The sequence below is a fragment of the Dromiciops gliroides genome, chromosome 1, assembly GCF_019393635.1.
Source record: "Dromiciops gliroides isolate mDroGli1 chromosome 1, mDroGli1.pri, whole genome shotgun sequence".
Classification (NCBI taxonomy): Eukaryota; Metazoa; Chordata; class Mammalia; order Microbiotheria; family Microbiotheriidae; genus Dromiciops; species Dromiciops gliroides.
Window position 1 is genome coordinate 676,579,019 of NC_057861.1, and position 12,795 is coordinate 676,591,813.

At 46.2% G+C, this 12,795-nt stretch overlaps 1 protein-coding gene across 4 annotated transcripts in view; it reads left to right on the forward strand.

Annotated features, from left to right (window-relative positions):
• The first annotated feature begins 386 nt into the window (after positions 1 to 386).
• The window catches only part of HEMK1 (HemK methyltransferase family member 1), a 54,155-nt gene continuing 41,746 nt past the window's right edge, over positions 387 to 12,795 (forward strand). For all 4 annotated transcript variants that reach the window (XR_006354227.1, XR_006354226.1, XM_043979372.1 and 1 more), the window contains exons 1-3: positions 387 to 558; positions 2,506 to 2,808; positions 12,596 to 12,687. Coding sequence is in view for 2 of the 4 variants with exons in the window: in XM_043979372.1 (XP_043835307.1) it covers positions 2,584 to 2,808; positions 12,596 to 12,687 (317 nt within the window). In the remaining 2 variants the exon portion in view is untranslated. The remainder of the gene's footprint in view (positions 559 to 2,505; positions 2,809 to 12,595; positions 12,688 to 12,795) is intronic.

Here is a 12,795-nt window from a genome sequence, read left to right on the forward strand (position 1 = left end):
TCCAGAGGACAGCTACGGGCATCTCCAGACCATTCATATAGGGATGCTGACATTCCAGATATACATAGAGATAGTGAACTGCATGATGTGTCTGCACACTTACACATTACACAGTGGAATACAGAGGTGCACTGAGCTGGGTTGGGAGCTAATCAAAGGGAGAAGGTGGTGGGAGCCCGGGGCCAATAGAGCTCCCTGCATAATCACCCGGGGTCAAGCTCTAGCTAGAGCACAAACCACGTGATCTTTACACATCGGAGGGCAGAGTCAGGTGGGAGGGCCTGCCTCTTCAAGGACAGAGGAAGGGAGAGGATTGGGTGGGAGAAGCGAGGAGGGCGGGGACTTCAGCACCGGAGCTTCGCCCTTCAGAGGGAGGAAGAGAGAGGCTGTGCTTTGGGGGTGGAGCCACTCGCTGAGGCTGCTGCCCTTCCCGGAAGGAAAGAAGAAAGGACCCATGGGCTTGGGATTGGCAATGAGAAAGGAGGGTGATTGGAGACAGTACCTACAGCTCTAGGGACCCAGAACCTCAGCATCCAGTGCCTAGAGCAGTCTGCCCAGGTAAGGATGGCCTGGGGTCTTAGGGTATGGGCCTGGCAGGGAGGTTTTTAGGGAGACCCCAGGTTCATCTGAAGCCTCCTTTCCCAACCAGGTGGCCAAAGCAGGCCAGGGCCAGTGTCCAGGGCCTCTGGCCCACGAAGGATCCACCAGCCCCCCACAGCCTCATGCTTGGGGCTCTGCTTGTTAGAATCCAGTATCTTGATGATAGGATCAGACAGAACCTGGTCAGACATATCCATAGACTGTCCAAACTGGACAAGCCCTTAGAGAAGGAGTGTGTCCTGGACCCCTTGGGCAATGTGCTGGAGTTTAAGGATCCCCTCTGAGAATAATGTTTTTTTTTTTGTTGTTGTTTTTGTTTTTGTTTTTTTTTTGCAGGGCAATGGGGGTTAAGTGACTTGCCCAGGGTCACACAGCTAGTAAGTGTTAAGTGTCTGAGGCCGGATTTGAACTCAGGTACTCCTGAATCCAGGGCCGGTGCTTTAACCACTGCGCCATCTGGTTGCCCCCAGAATAATGGTTTTAAGTATATTTGAAGACATGCCCAGGATTGCCAAGAAAACTAAGAAACAGATGTCATTTCCCCCCTATCCAAATTCATGGATCTCCTAAAATCTAGCCATCCAGCCTTCTATGAAACCCATCTTAACCTGCTTTAAAACCTGTGGAGCCTGGGGCAGCCACGTGGCGCAGTGGATAGAGCACCAGCCCTGGAGTCAGGAGTACCTGAGTTCAAATCCGGCCTTAGACACTTAACACTTACTGGCTGTGTGACCCTGGGCAAGTCACTTAACCCCAATTGCCTCACTAAAAAAAAAAAAACACAACAAAAACCCCCCACAAAAACAAAACCTGTGGAGCTTGAAGGGACCCCAGAGTCCTCATTTTACAGATGAGAATAGTGAAGTCTAGGGAGGTGAAGGGACTTGTCCAAGGGACTTGTCATACTCACAGGGGGAATTGGAACTCAGGTCCTCTTGACTAGAGAGTCAGTTCTGTTAGCTCATACCAGAATAACTTTTTCTCTCTTCAGTTTTGGAAAATACTTGGCTTGTAATAATGCCATGAGGTAGAGAGGATAAATCAGCTCCCTTTTACAGATAAGGAAAAAGATGTAGAGATCTTCAGTGACTTGCTCAGATTGACAGAAAATATCAGAGCCAGGAAGAATCCAGCTTCCACTTTTCGACTTTACTAAGATGTCTCCGGGTTAACATGACAGGGTAGAGATCCAAAGCTGGGCCCAGGGAAATCAAGCTGGGATTCTGCCTACAGCACCCCAATGCCTTCCTAGGAAAGCCAATCAGCTGATTATTATCAGATTCCCCCTTTTCTATACCCCACTCAACTAGCTCTAGTGCAGGGAAGGCTCAACAAGGCTTGGGGAGGCAGGGACATTGAAAAGCTAAATAATAACAGAAGACTTGAGATCTTCTCAAGAAGAACAATATTGAGAAACACTCATGAGCACAACAGAGGCAAAGTTCTGGCTGTTCTAAGGAAGGAGGGATCCTTGTGGTGGGGAAGGCTTTCTGGGAGAGATAGGATAAACTGGGCCTTGAAAGTTGGGCAGGGTTAGGAGAGGAAGAGAGATAGCCTCTGTCTCCCAGCCTGTGAAATGGGAGGATGACAGCACCCCAGCCCCAAATACACACTCTATTCATGCAGCACATATCTAGGGAATATTCGTTGCATGAAAGGTGTGGTGTGCTACAGACCATGGAAGAAGGCTTCCTCTGGCTGTGTGGGAAGGGTAGGTTGGGTGTGGGGAGTCTGGTTCAGAGACACCTGAAGTAATCCAGGTGAGACCTGTACCCAGGTAGTTGGGAGTAAGGATGGAGATGGAGTGGGGCAGGATTGGGGAAGATGTTCAAGAGACAGAGGTGAAAGTCCCCTGATTCTCTCTGAAGCTCTTGGGGTGGGGGTGTCTGTCTCTCTCTTCCCCAGCCCCAGGTCAACAGAGAATCACAGACTCTAGGAGATTCTTGCCATTCACTCCAGCTGCAGACACTGCTCCTCTGAGACATGTGGCTTTGGCGCATGAAGCCATGGATCCTCGGACCTAGAGGGGTAAAATGGAAGGGAGGACTCTACTGGGCCTCTCTGAGGCCAGTCAGTGGCTGCAGGGCCCTGCTGGTGACAGCGACAGCCTTGGTCAACCACTGGACACAGCTGTTTGAGGAGAGAGGCGTTCCGGAAGCCCGGGAATCCAGCGAGTACATCGTGGCTCATGTGCTTGGAGCCAAAACAGTTAAGTTGGCTCCTAAACAGAAGGCAATGATCCAGATAATCCCCTGACACACACCCCGCCACCCCCACCCCAGGGATGAGGCAGGAGGGAGAAAAGTGAATCTTGGGATCTGTCTCCTAAGCAGAATTTGGCTCTCTACTCAGCAGGTGTGTACTCCTGCTGGGAGAACATAAGCTTCTTGAGAGCAGGGACCACTGTGTTTCTGTCAGTCAGTCAACAGGCATCTATTAGTTGCCTTCGCTGTTCTAGACCCTGCTGGCTAGCTCCTGGAAGCCAGAGACTGTTCTCATTTTTGTCTTTGAATCTCCAGCACCCAACACAGTGCCTGCCCAACACACAGTAAATAATGCTTTTACATTTGCCAGCAGGATCACCATAGGTAAATCCTTTCTCTCTCCTGGGGCCTCAGTTTCCCCAGGGGTAAAATGGAAATTAAAGGGTTGACCTGGGTGATTTTTGAAGTCCCTTCTAGCCCCAAATATCTATGGGTCCACTGTGTGGCCGGCATCCTGCTAACCACCATGGGATGTAGGAAGAGTATATGACATGTCCTTGTACACAAAGAGCTTATAGATTAGTTTGGAGTTTAGTGGGAAATCATCTCACAGTTAATCCAGGGCCTGACCTAAGTCTGAACTCATTTTGTGTAAAATGTCTGCACAAGGGCTTACTCATCGGGAAAAGCTACTGATCTTAACTGGGAGGGTTAGAGAATGTTAGAGCAAGAAAGGGACTTTGGAATGATGGGAGCAGAGATTTAAAGCTGGGTGGAACCTTAGGGGAACGACTGATATGTTTGATGGGAACTCAGGGTAGATGGTATGTCAGTTTTATGATCCAAATGAATCTGGTGTCATCTTGTTAAATTGTGTTTTGTATATGGGGATTAAATCAAGTTTTGTAGATGGGGAAAGGCAGCTAGGTGGTGAAGTGGATAGAGCACTGGGCCTGGAGTCAGGAAGACTCATCTTCCTGAGTACAAATCCAGCCTCAGACACTTACTAGCTGTGTGACCCTGGGCAAGTCACTTAACCCTGTTTACCTCAATTTCCTCAACAGTAAAATGAGCTGGAGAAGGAAATGGCAAACCACTTCAGTACCTTTGCCAAGAAAACCCCAAATGGGGTCACAAAGATTCCAACATGATTGAAACACAACTGAACAACAAGAAGATGGGAAAACTGAGGCATTGAGAAGTTAAACGGCTTACCCAGGCTCACATAGCTAGTGTCTGAAGCAATATTCGAAGTCAGATCCTTCTGACTCTAAGTCCAGCTCGCTATCCACTATGCATACTGCCTTTTTTTTTGGCTCGGCAATGAGGGTTAAGTGACTTGCCCAGGGTCACACAGCTAGTAAGTGGCTAGTGTCTGATGCTGGATTTGAACTCATATCCTCCTGAATCCAGGGCCAGTGATTTATCCACTGTGCCACCTAACTGCCACTGCTATACTGTCTTTTTTTTTTTCAATCTATTTATTTATTTATTTTTGTTGAGGCAATTGGGGTTAAGTGACTTTCCCAGAGTCACACAGCTAGTGAGTGTTAAGTGTCTGAGGTCGCATTTGAGCTCAGGTCCTCCTGAATTCAGGTCAGGTGCTCTATCCACTGTGCCATCTAGCTGCCCCTATACTGTCTTTTAATCCCCACCCCATCCTCCATCTCCAGTTTTACAGAGGAGTAAACTGAGGCTCAGAGAGAAAGAGAATTCTTTAGTCTCCCAAAGGTAGCAAGTAACAGGACTGAGTTTAGAACCCAGGGTCCCCTATTTCCAAATCTAGTGTTCTTCCTAATGCAACTCACATAGAAGTATATGAATTTTTGCCTGGGGTCAGCCCCACGACCTCTCCAGCCCAGGATTCTGGCTCTGCTGGGAATGGTTCAGTTTTTGACCATTTTGGAATCATGGGTCCCTTGGGTAGCCTAGTGAAGCCAATGGACCCCTTCTCAGAATCATATTTTCAAATCTGTAAAACAAAATATATAAGATTGAAAAGGAAACCAATTCTAATGAAATATAATGGTCTTTTAAAAAGGACAAGTTCACAGGCTCCAGGTCAAGAACCCCTGGCTGGAGGAAGCTATGGTCAATTTCCTCAAGGGGTTCGGAATAAGGCACAGACTCCCTCATCTCTCTACTGATAACATGCTGTGAATTGGCCAGAAGTTTAATGCAACCAACATGTATTACTTTTCCTGGACTTATTTGTAGTTTTGACCTTTATTACTTAGAGTTATAGACCCCCTGAGCTGGTAGAGACTCGAGCTGTCATCTAGTCCCAGCCACATTCAAAGGAGGACTTCCATCTGCAACATCATGCTTCCTCTGCCTCATAGAAAAGTTTTCCCTACCCTCAGCTAACATCTGTTGCCTGTCAGTACCACCCACTGCTTCTAGTTCTGTTCTCCAGGGTTACATGGAATAAATCTGTTCCTAGAGTCATTTTAATTCAACCAACATTTGTTAGGTTAGGCAGCTGGTGGCACAGTAGACAGAACACTAGGCACAGAGTTCGGAAGTTGTTGAGTTGTGTCTGCCTCTTTGTGACCCCACTTGGGGTTTTCTTGGCAAAGATACTGGAGTGGTTTGCCATTTCCTTTTTACAGATGAGGAACTGAGGCAAATAGGGCTAAGTGACTTGCCCATGGTCATGAAACTAGTAGGCTTTTGAGGCCAGCCCTGAGATCAAATCCAGCCTCAGACAGTTACTAGATGTGTGTCTCCAGGCAAGTCATTTAATTTGTCTCTGACTTAGTTTCCTCACTTGTAATACGAGGACAATATAAGCACCTACCTCTCAGGGTTGTTGTGAGGATATAATGAGATATTTGTAAGGTGCTTTGCACAGTGCCTAACACATAGTAGGTGTCTTATAAATGCTTATTTCTGTTCCTCATTAGGTACACATTGCATTTAGAGCACTGTGTTAGGCTTTGGATATGTTAAATTTAGATTAGGGACATTATTTCCATCCCCCATTAGGTACACACTGTATTTAGAGCACTGTGCTAGGCAGGAGAGGAGATGCTAAGTTTAGATAAAGGACATTCCCTACTCTAATGGCTGTCACAGTCTTGTAGTGGGGTGAGACAGCAACAGACATAATTGTAGTACACAATAACACAGGGAACCAGGTGATGTGCTGAGGTAGGGGGAGGAGGAATAGTTATCAACAGAGGGATCAGGAACAGCTGTCTGGAGGAGGAGGTAACTGAGTTAAGGTTTTGTTTTTTGTTTTTTTGGTGAGGCAGTTGGGGTTAAGTGACTTGCCCAGGGTCACACAGCTAATAAGTGTTAAGTGTCTGAGGCTGGATTTGAACTCAGGTCTTCCTGACTCCAGGGCCGGTGTTCTATCCACTGCGCCACCTAGTTGCCCCATGCTGAATACTCAGAAGCCGAGTTAGGGGGTTTTTTTTGTTTGTTTTGTTTTTTTTGCGGGGCAATGGGGCTTAAGTGACTTGCCCAGGGTCACAGAGCTAGTAAGTGTCAAGTGTCTGAGGCCGGATTTGAACTCAGGTACTCCTGAATCCAGGGCCAGTGCTTTATCCACTGCGCCACCTAGCCGCCCCCCTTTTTTTTTTTTTCCGAGTTAGGTTTTAACAGAAGGATAAGCATAGTACAGCCAGAGAGCAGAAGGGATGATAATTCAGGTGTAGGGAACAGCATGGGCAAAGGTGAGGAAGCAAGAAAATATAGGGTATGTAGGAGAAAATAAAGAATAGCCCACTTTAGCTGGAGCTGAATAATAAATAATAAAGGTTTAATCCTTATACATAAGGATTTAAAGGAAGAATGGCCCCATATTAGAGAAGGATTTAGTGGCCCTCAGATATTAGAAGGCTGTGATCATGGCCTGCCTGAGTCTTCTCCAGGTCAGCTCCTTCTTTAAATGCTACATTCTTCAGTAAAGAGTAAGTTCCTTTTTAAATATGGTCTTTGTATCTGCAATGGTTTGCATTAAGCAGATGCCACATAATTGGATTCTTCCAAATCCATTGGATAACATCCATAAATTTACAACCAAGTGTATAAAATTATCCTTCCTTTCTCTGGTCCTTCATTGGTCTCTTTGAAACTTTATGACAATACCCCAGGTTTTCATCTCTAGGGTTGGTGGGGGAAGCCCTTGCTCCTGAGTTCTCTTCCATAGGAAGATACATAGATCTTGGGGCAGCTAGATGGCGCAGTGGATAGAGCACCGGCCCTGGAGTCAGGAGTACCTGAGTTCAAATCTGGCCTCAGACACTTAACACTTACTAGCTGTGTGACCCTGGGCAAGTCACTTAACCCCAATTGCCTCACTAAAAAAAAAAAAAAAGAAGATACATAGATCTTTAACTTTCTCTTCTTGGCCTGTCTGTCTAGATTAGAATATTTTTCTTTCCAGTGTGTCCTCATGGGCTGGCTCCTGGTGCTCATGATTTCTCTCTCTCTCTCTCTCTCTCTCTCTCTCTCTCTCTCTCTCTCTCTCTCTCTCTTCCTCTCTCCCTCTCCCTCTCCACACACACACACACACACACACACTATTAGCCCTTGTTGCCCTTCTCTCAACCGTACCCAGTTCTGCTGCCTTTCTAAGTTATGCAGTGCTTTCTGGCAAAGACCCCTCTGCTAGAAGAGTTTAAACCAGTTGTTTTAAAACAGTTCCCTTAGTTCATTAGCAACTAATCACCCTGGTGGCTCTGAAGGAGATTGAATTTAAGCACCTGTTCTGCTCAGTACACTTTATTCATCCACAGGGGATACTGAGAGAAGACACCATCCGCCACCCTGGGCTAGCTCCCTCCAAGGGAGTTACAGGTAGAGCTAGGCTGGGATGGGCTCTGCCCAGTCAGAGTTTGTGATTTTGGGTCCCTTCCACTCCACTGTCCCTGCAAGTTCCTTACCCCTCCTCCCAACTAAATGATGCTCTCTTGCCCCATGGCTTTTCATACTGCTTGGATAAGCAGGGAAACACCAATCATAATCCTTCCCATAAAATGGAGGGCCACGGGACTTTGCTATCAGCCCAGCTGACCTATAGGCATTGCCATCTGATCTGCCAATGCACTCTAAGGACCACTGGGTCTTGTCACCTCCTCTGCAGCTGAACCCCGCCCCCTTGTATGTTTTGCTCCCCAAATTATTCAGCTGAAGTATTAGATTCTGATCCAGCGCCTTATCTTACATCTCTGTATGTATTTCTGTTTCAAGTATGTTTCTTATAAACAACATATTGTCGGATTCTGGTTCCTAATCCAGTTTGTTATCTGCTTCTGTTTTGTAGGTGAATTCATCCCATTCACATTCACATTTATGATTACTAACTGTATTTCCCTTCATTCTATTTTCTTCTATGTAGCCTCCTTGCTCTTTTTTTTTTTTATCTTGACCCTCCTCTAAAGTCTGTTTTGCTTCTGACTACTGCCTCTCTTAATATACTCTTGCTTTTATCATCCCTCCCCTTGTCCCCTTCCACTTGCTATAACATGAGTGGGGATGGTCTCACTTTTCTTTTCTTTTTCTTTTTCTTTGTGGGGCAATGAGGGATAAATGACTTGCCCAGGATCACACAGCTAGTGTGTGTCAACTGTCTGAGGTCAGATTTGAACTCAGGTCCTCCTGAATCCCGGGCTGGTGCTTTATCCACTGCACCACCTAACTGCCCCTCACTTTTCTAATTGTATTCTCAGCTCTTATAACAATGTTTGCCACAGTGTTGACATTAAATAAACACTTTTTCATCCATTATTGGGGAAATAAGACAAATCCACAGGTAATTTAGTTTTTGCAGGATCGTGAATCTAGACCTTGGGGGAACTTTAGAGGCCATCTAGTTCAACCCCCCCCCCCACTCCATTTTATAGAGAAGAAACTGAGGCCAAGGAGATTTAAGAGACTTATGGAGCTAAGTGACACAGATGATAAGAGTCGGGGACTTGGACTCAATAAGACTTGAGTTTGAATCCTGCTTAAGATACTTATTTATTGTATGACCCTGGCAAGTTGCTTAACTCTTTGTGCCTCAGTTTCCTCTACTGCAAAATGGGGATAACAATAATATGGACATAGTAATAGGGATAATAATAGCTCCTACTTTCCAGGGTTGTTGTAAGGATAAAATGAAGTCATATTCTCCCCCCTGCCCCTTTTTATTTTTGGCGGGGCAATGGGGATTAAGTGACTTGCCTAGGGTCACACAGCTAGCACGTATCAAGTGTCTGAGGCCAGATTTGAACTCAGGTCCTCCTGAATCCAAGGCTGGTGCTTTATCCACTGCGCCACCTAGCTGCCCCTGAAATCATATTCCTAAGGCATTTTGCAGACCTTAAAGCGCTACATGAACACTAGCTATTATTCTTCTTCAAGGTTATAAAGGTAAGTCTCAGAGGTGAAATCCGAACCTAGAGCTTCTGAATGTAGAACTCTTTGCACTATAACCTGCATTATGATAGGGCATATATTGTGCAGTAAAAGTAGGGGATTTTTGGTTTTGTTTTTGTTTTTAACCATTTTTGTGTGTCCCAAACTCTTTTGGTGGAATCTGGCTAAGCCTGCAGACCCCTTCCCAAAAGGCAGTTAGTTTGTTGCCTCCATTCATAATTGAACGAAATGCTATCAGTTACTTAGAGGTCCAGGAAGCTGGACTGATGGTTGGCCACAGATTCTTTGGCACAAAAAGACACCCTAGGGCTTAAGACACTAGGAATTACAGAGCCTCAATGTTGGATGATAAATGTATGTTTTTGGCCTGGTCATTGAAAAAACAACCCAGGACCAAGGACAGATCCCTGGGATTTTCCATTAGCGCCCTCTTAAAAAGGTGGTTGGTTTAATGTTCATTGACCCTTACTGGACTTTAACGTCTTCTCCTCATGGCTGGCCATTCAACCATTTCCATATCCACCTAATCATGCTGACTCCTAGCCCACGTCTCCATTCGGTCGTCAAGTGCAGCATGAGAGACTTCATCAGATGCTGGGCTGAAATCTAGGTTACTGGGGTCTATAACACTCTCCATATCTATCAGTGTAGTGGCCTTGTCGGAAATGGAGATGAGGTTAGTCGGGCAGGACCTCCTTGTTCTTGATAGAGTTGTGCTGACTCTCCTAAGCTCCCCCTCTAAGGAGAGGAGCCTGGGAAATGTACCTGGTCTATCACTGCCTGTGGTAGGTGACCTTGAAGGGGCAACAGCCTACTTGGATCCTTCATCCATAGAGTGTGGCTAGTCATCCTTACTTCCTCCATCACTCTCTTGAAGGACTTTGATTTTCCAACAAGAAGGCCAGGATGACCCAACCAGTTCCGGGCTTGGTAATCACAGCCCAGTTACCCTTGGGCAAAACCCTTATCCTCTTCATTCAAATGCCTTCTACTTAGGAAGAAGGTGGTACTAATTATAGTGTCCACAGACACACACAGTGGGTCTATAGCAAGGGTACTGAGCCTTTTTTGATCTCAGAAAGCATTTATTAAGCATTTTACAGTATCAGGTACTGTGCTAAGCATTGGGAATGAAAATATTAGCAATGTCCCAGTCCCCCTGGGCAGCCTGGTAAAGCCTAGGGACTTCTTCTCAGAACAATGCTTTTATTTTATTTTATTATTTTATTATTTTATTTTATTGTGGGGCACTGAGGGTTAGGTGGCTTGCCCAGGGTCACATAGCTAGTAAGTGTCAAGTGTCTGAAGCCAGATTTGAATTCAGGTCCTTGTGAATCCAGAGCCAGTGCTTTATCCACCAGACCACCTAGCTGCCCAAGAACAATGCTTTTAAATGCAAAAACCACACAGGATTTCTTTTCTTTTCTTTTTTTTTTTTAGTGAGGCAATTGGGGTTAAGTGACTTGCCTAGGGTCACACAGCTAGTAAGTGTTAAGTGTCTGAGGCCGGATTTGAACTCAGGTACTCCTGACTCCAGGGCTGGTGCTCTATCCACTGCGCCACCTAGTTGCCCCACAGGATTTCATAGTAGCCAATTATGTCGAAACATTTATCAATATTTTTTAAGTTCATGGACACCAGGCAGGTTCCAGAATTTCCACCAGCACAGAGTATTGGGGTAATAGGTTAAATCCTAAATCTGTCCAGGAAGACGGTTGTTTTTTTGTTTTGGTTTGGTTTTTTGGTGAGGCAATTGGGGTTAAGTGACTTGCCCAGGGTCACACAGCTAGTAAGTGTCAAGTATCTGAAACTAGATTTTAACTCAGGTCCTTGTGAATCCAGAGCCAGTGCTTTATCCACTGCACCACCTAACTTCCCCACCCCAGGAAGAGTTTAGATAAATTCATGGATAACTGCTTTATAGTCACTTTAAAAAAAACTAATTGTTTATTTATTTTTAACATTCATTTTAAATTTTTTTGAGTTCTGACTTCTTTCCACCCCTCCCTCATACTTTGAGAAGGCAAGCAATAATCAATTATACATGTGAAAACATATTTGCAAATTTATAACAATAAATTTTACAGTTAGACACAGTCTTCCCTCTCACTTTTCCAGTTTTGCCTGTCAGAATTCTCCTCTCTTTTCAGACCCAGATCAGTTGCCACCCCTTCCAGGAAGCCTTTCCTATTTTCCCTTTCCCACATGTTGTCCTCTCCTACTGCCAAAGCTCTTCCTTTGTAACTTCTTCTATCAGTAGCCACAGTTGGCCTTTTAGTACAGTTGTTTGAGTCTTAGACTGTAAGCCCCTTGAGGCCAGGCACAATGACTTATGCATCTTTGTCGTCCCCCAGCACAAGCCCAGGGCTCTGCACATGGTAGGAGTTCAGTTGTGGAATAAGTAGCTTATTGGCTGTGTAACCTCAGACAGGCCCCTGCCGCCTCTCTGGGGCTCATAGCAGGGTGCCCAGAAAGGGGATGGAATTGCCTGTGGGTAGTCAATGACAGATCCAGGGTTTCAAAATCACAACCTTTGGGGCAGCTAGGTGTCACAGTAGATAGAGCACCGGCCCTGGATTCAGGAGGACCTGAGTTCAAATATGACCTCAGACACTTGACACTTACTAGTTGTGTGACCCTGGGCAAGTCACTTAACCCCAATCTCCTCACAAAGGAAAAAACAAAAACCAAACCAAAACAAACAAAATCACAACCTTTGACCCCGAATACCCTGGTGTCTTTTTACCACCCTGCCCTGCTCTGTGAAGCAGCTTCTTGAAATGTATTTTATGTTGAATGATGTCTCAGCCCCTGTTTTTTGAATACTAGGGCTGGACCATGTAGAGGGGAGGGATGACTCATGTATAAATTGGCCTTGGTTTCATCCCTTAGAGGGGCGTGTGTGTGTGTGTGTGTGTGTGTGTGTGTGTAGTGGCGAGGGGGGTGGTGTTAGCAATAGAAGAATTCAGTCCTTTCTCAGCTCAGATAGCTATTGCAGAAAAGGAGAGGGCCTGGACTTTTGCCCTGGGTAGCTGGAGGCTGGGAGCCTGGAGAATTGGGGGGTGCTCAGCCCTTCTGTAGACCTCTGTTCCCCTCCTGGTTTTTCTTCCCTCCTCTCTTTGTCCCACTGGGAAGACCCAGGCTCAGGCATCAGTCTCCCCTCTCTGCCCCTGGGGTGAGCTTCTGGATCCTGGAAGGCTCTGAGATGCTTGAGTTTGACTTAGCATCATAGATTGGGAGACAAAAGGGACCGAGAAGCCACCTAGTGCAACCCCCTCCTTTTGCAGATGAAGAAACTGAGGCCCAGAAAGATTAAGGATCACACAGTGCCAGCCTGGCCCTGGGCCCTCTGGAGGGTGGGCGTGTGTGTGTGGGCTGGGGAAACACAGCCTGCAGATCAGCTCAGAGTCACTTGTGCTTAGTTTCAGAGCCTGCCGGCCAGCCAAAGATCCACCCCCATCACCAAGCTTCAGCAGGAGCAGATTGGAGAGCTGTGCGCTCGGAGGCTTCAGAGGTGGGACATGGCCAAAGGCAGGTCCTTCACCTGCCTCTTTTCCTCTCAGTGGCTCCAGTCCTTTCCCCCTTTCCTCCCATCACCTGTTTCCACCATCTTTATTTCTTC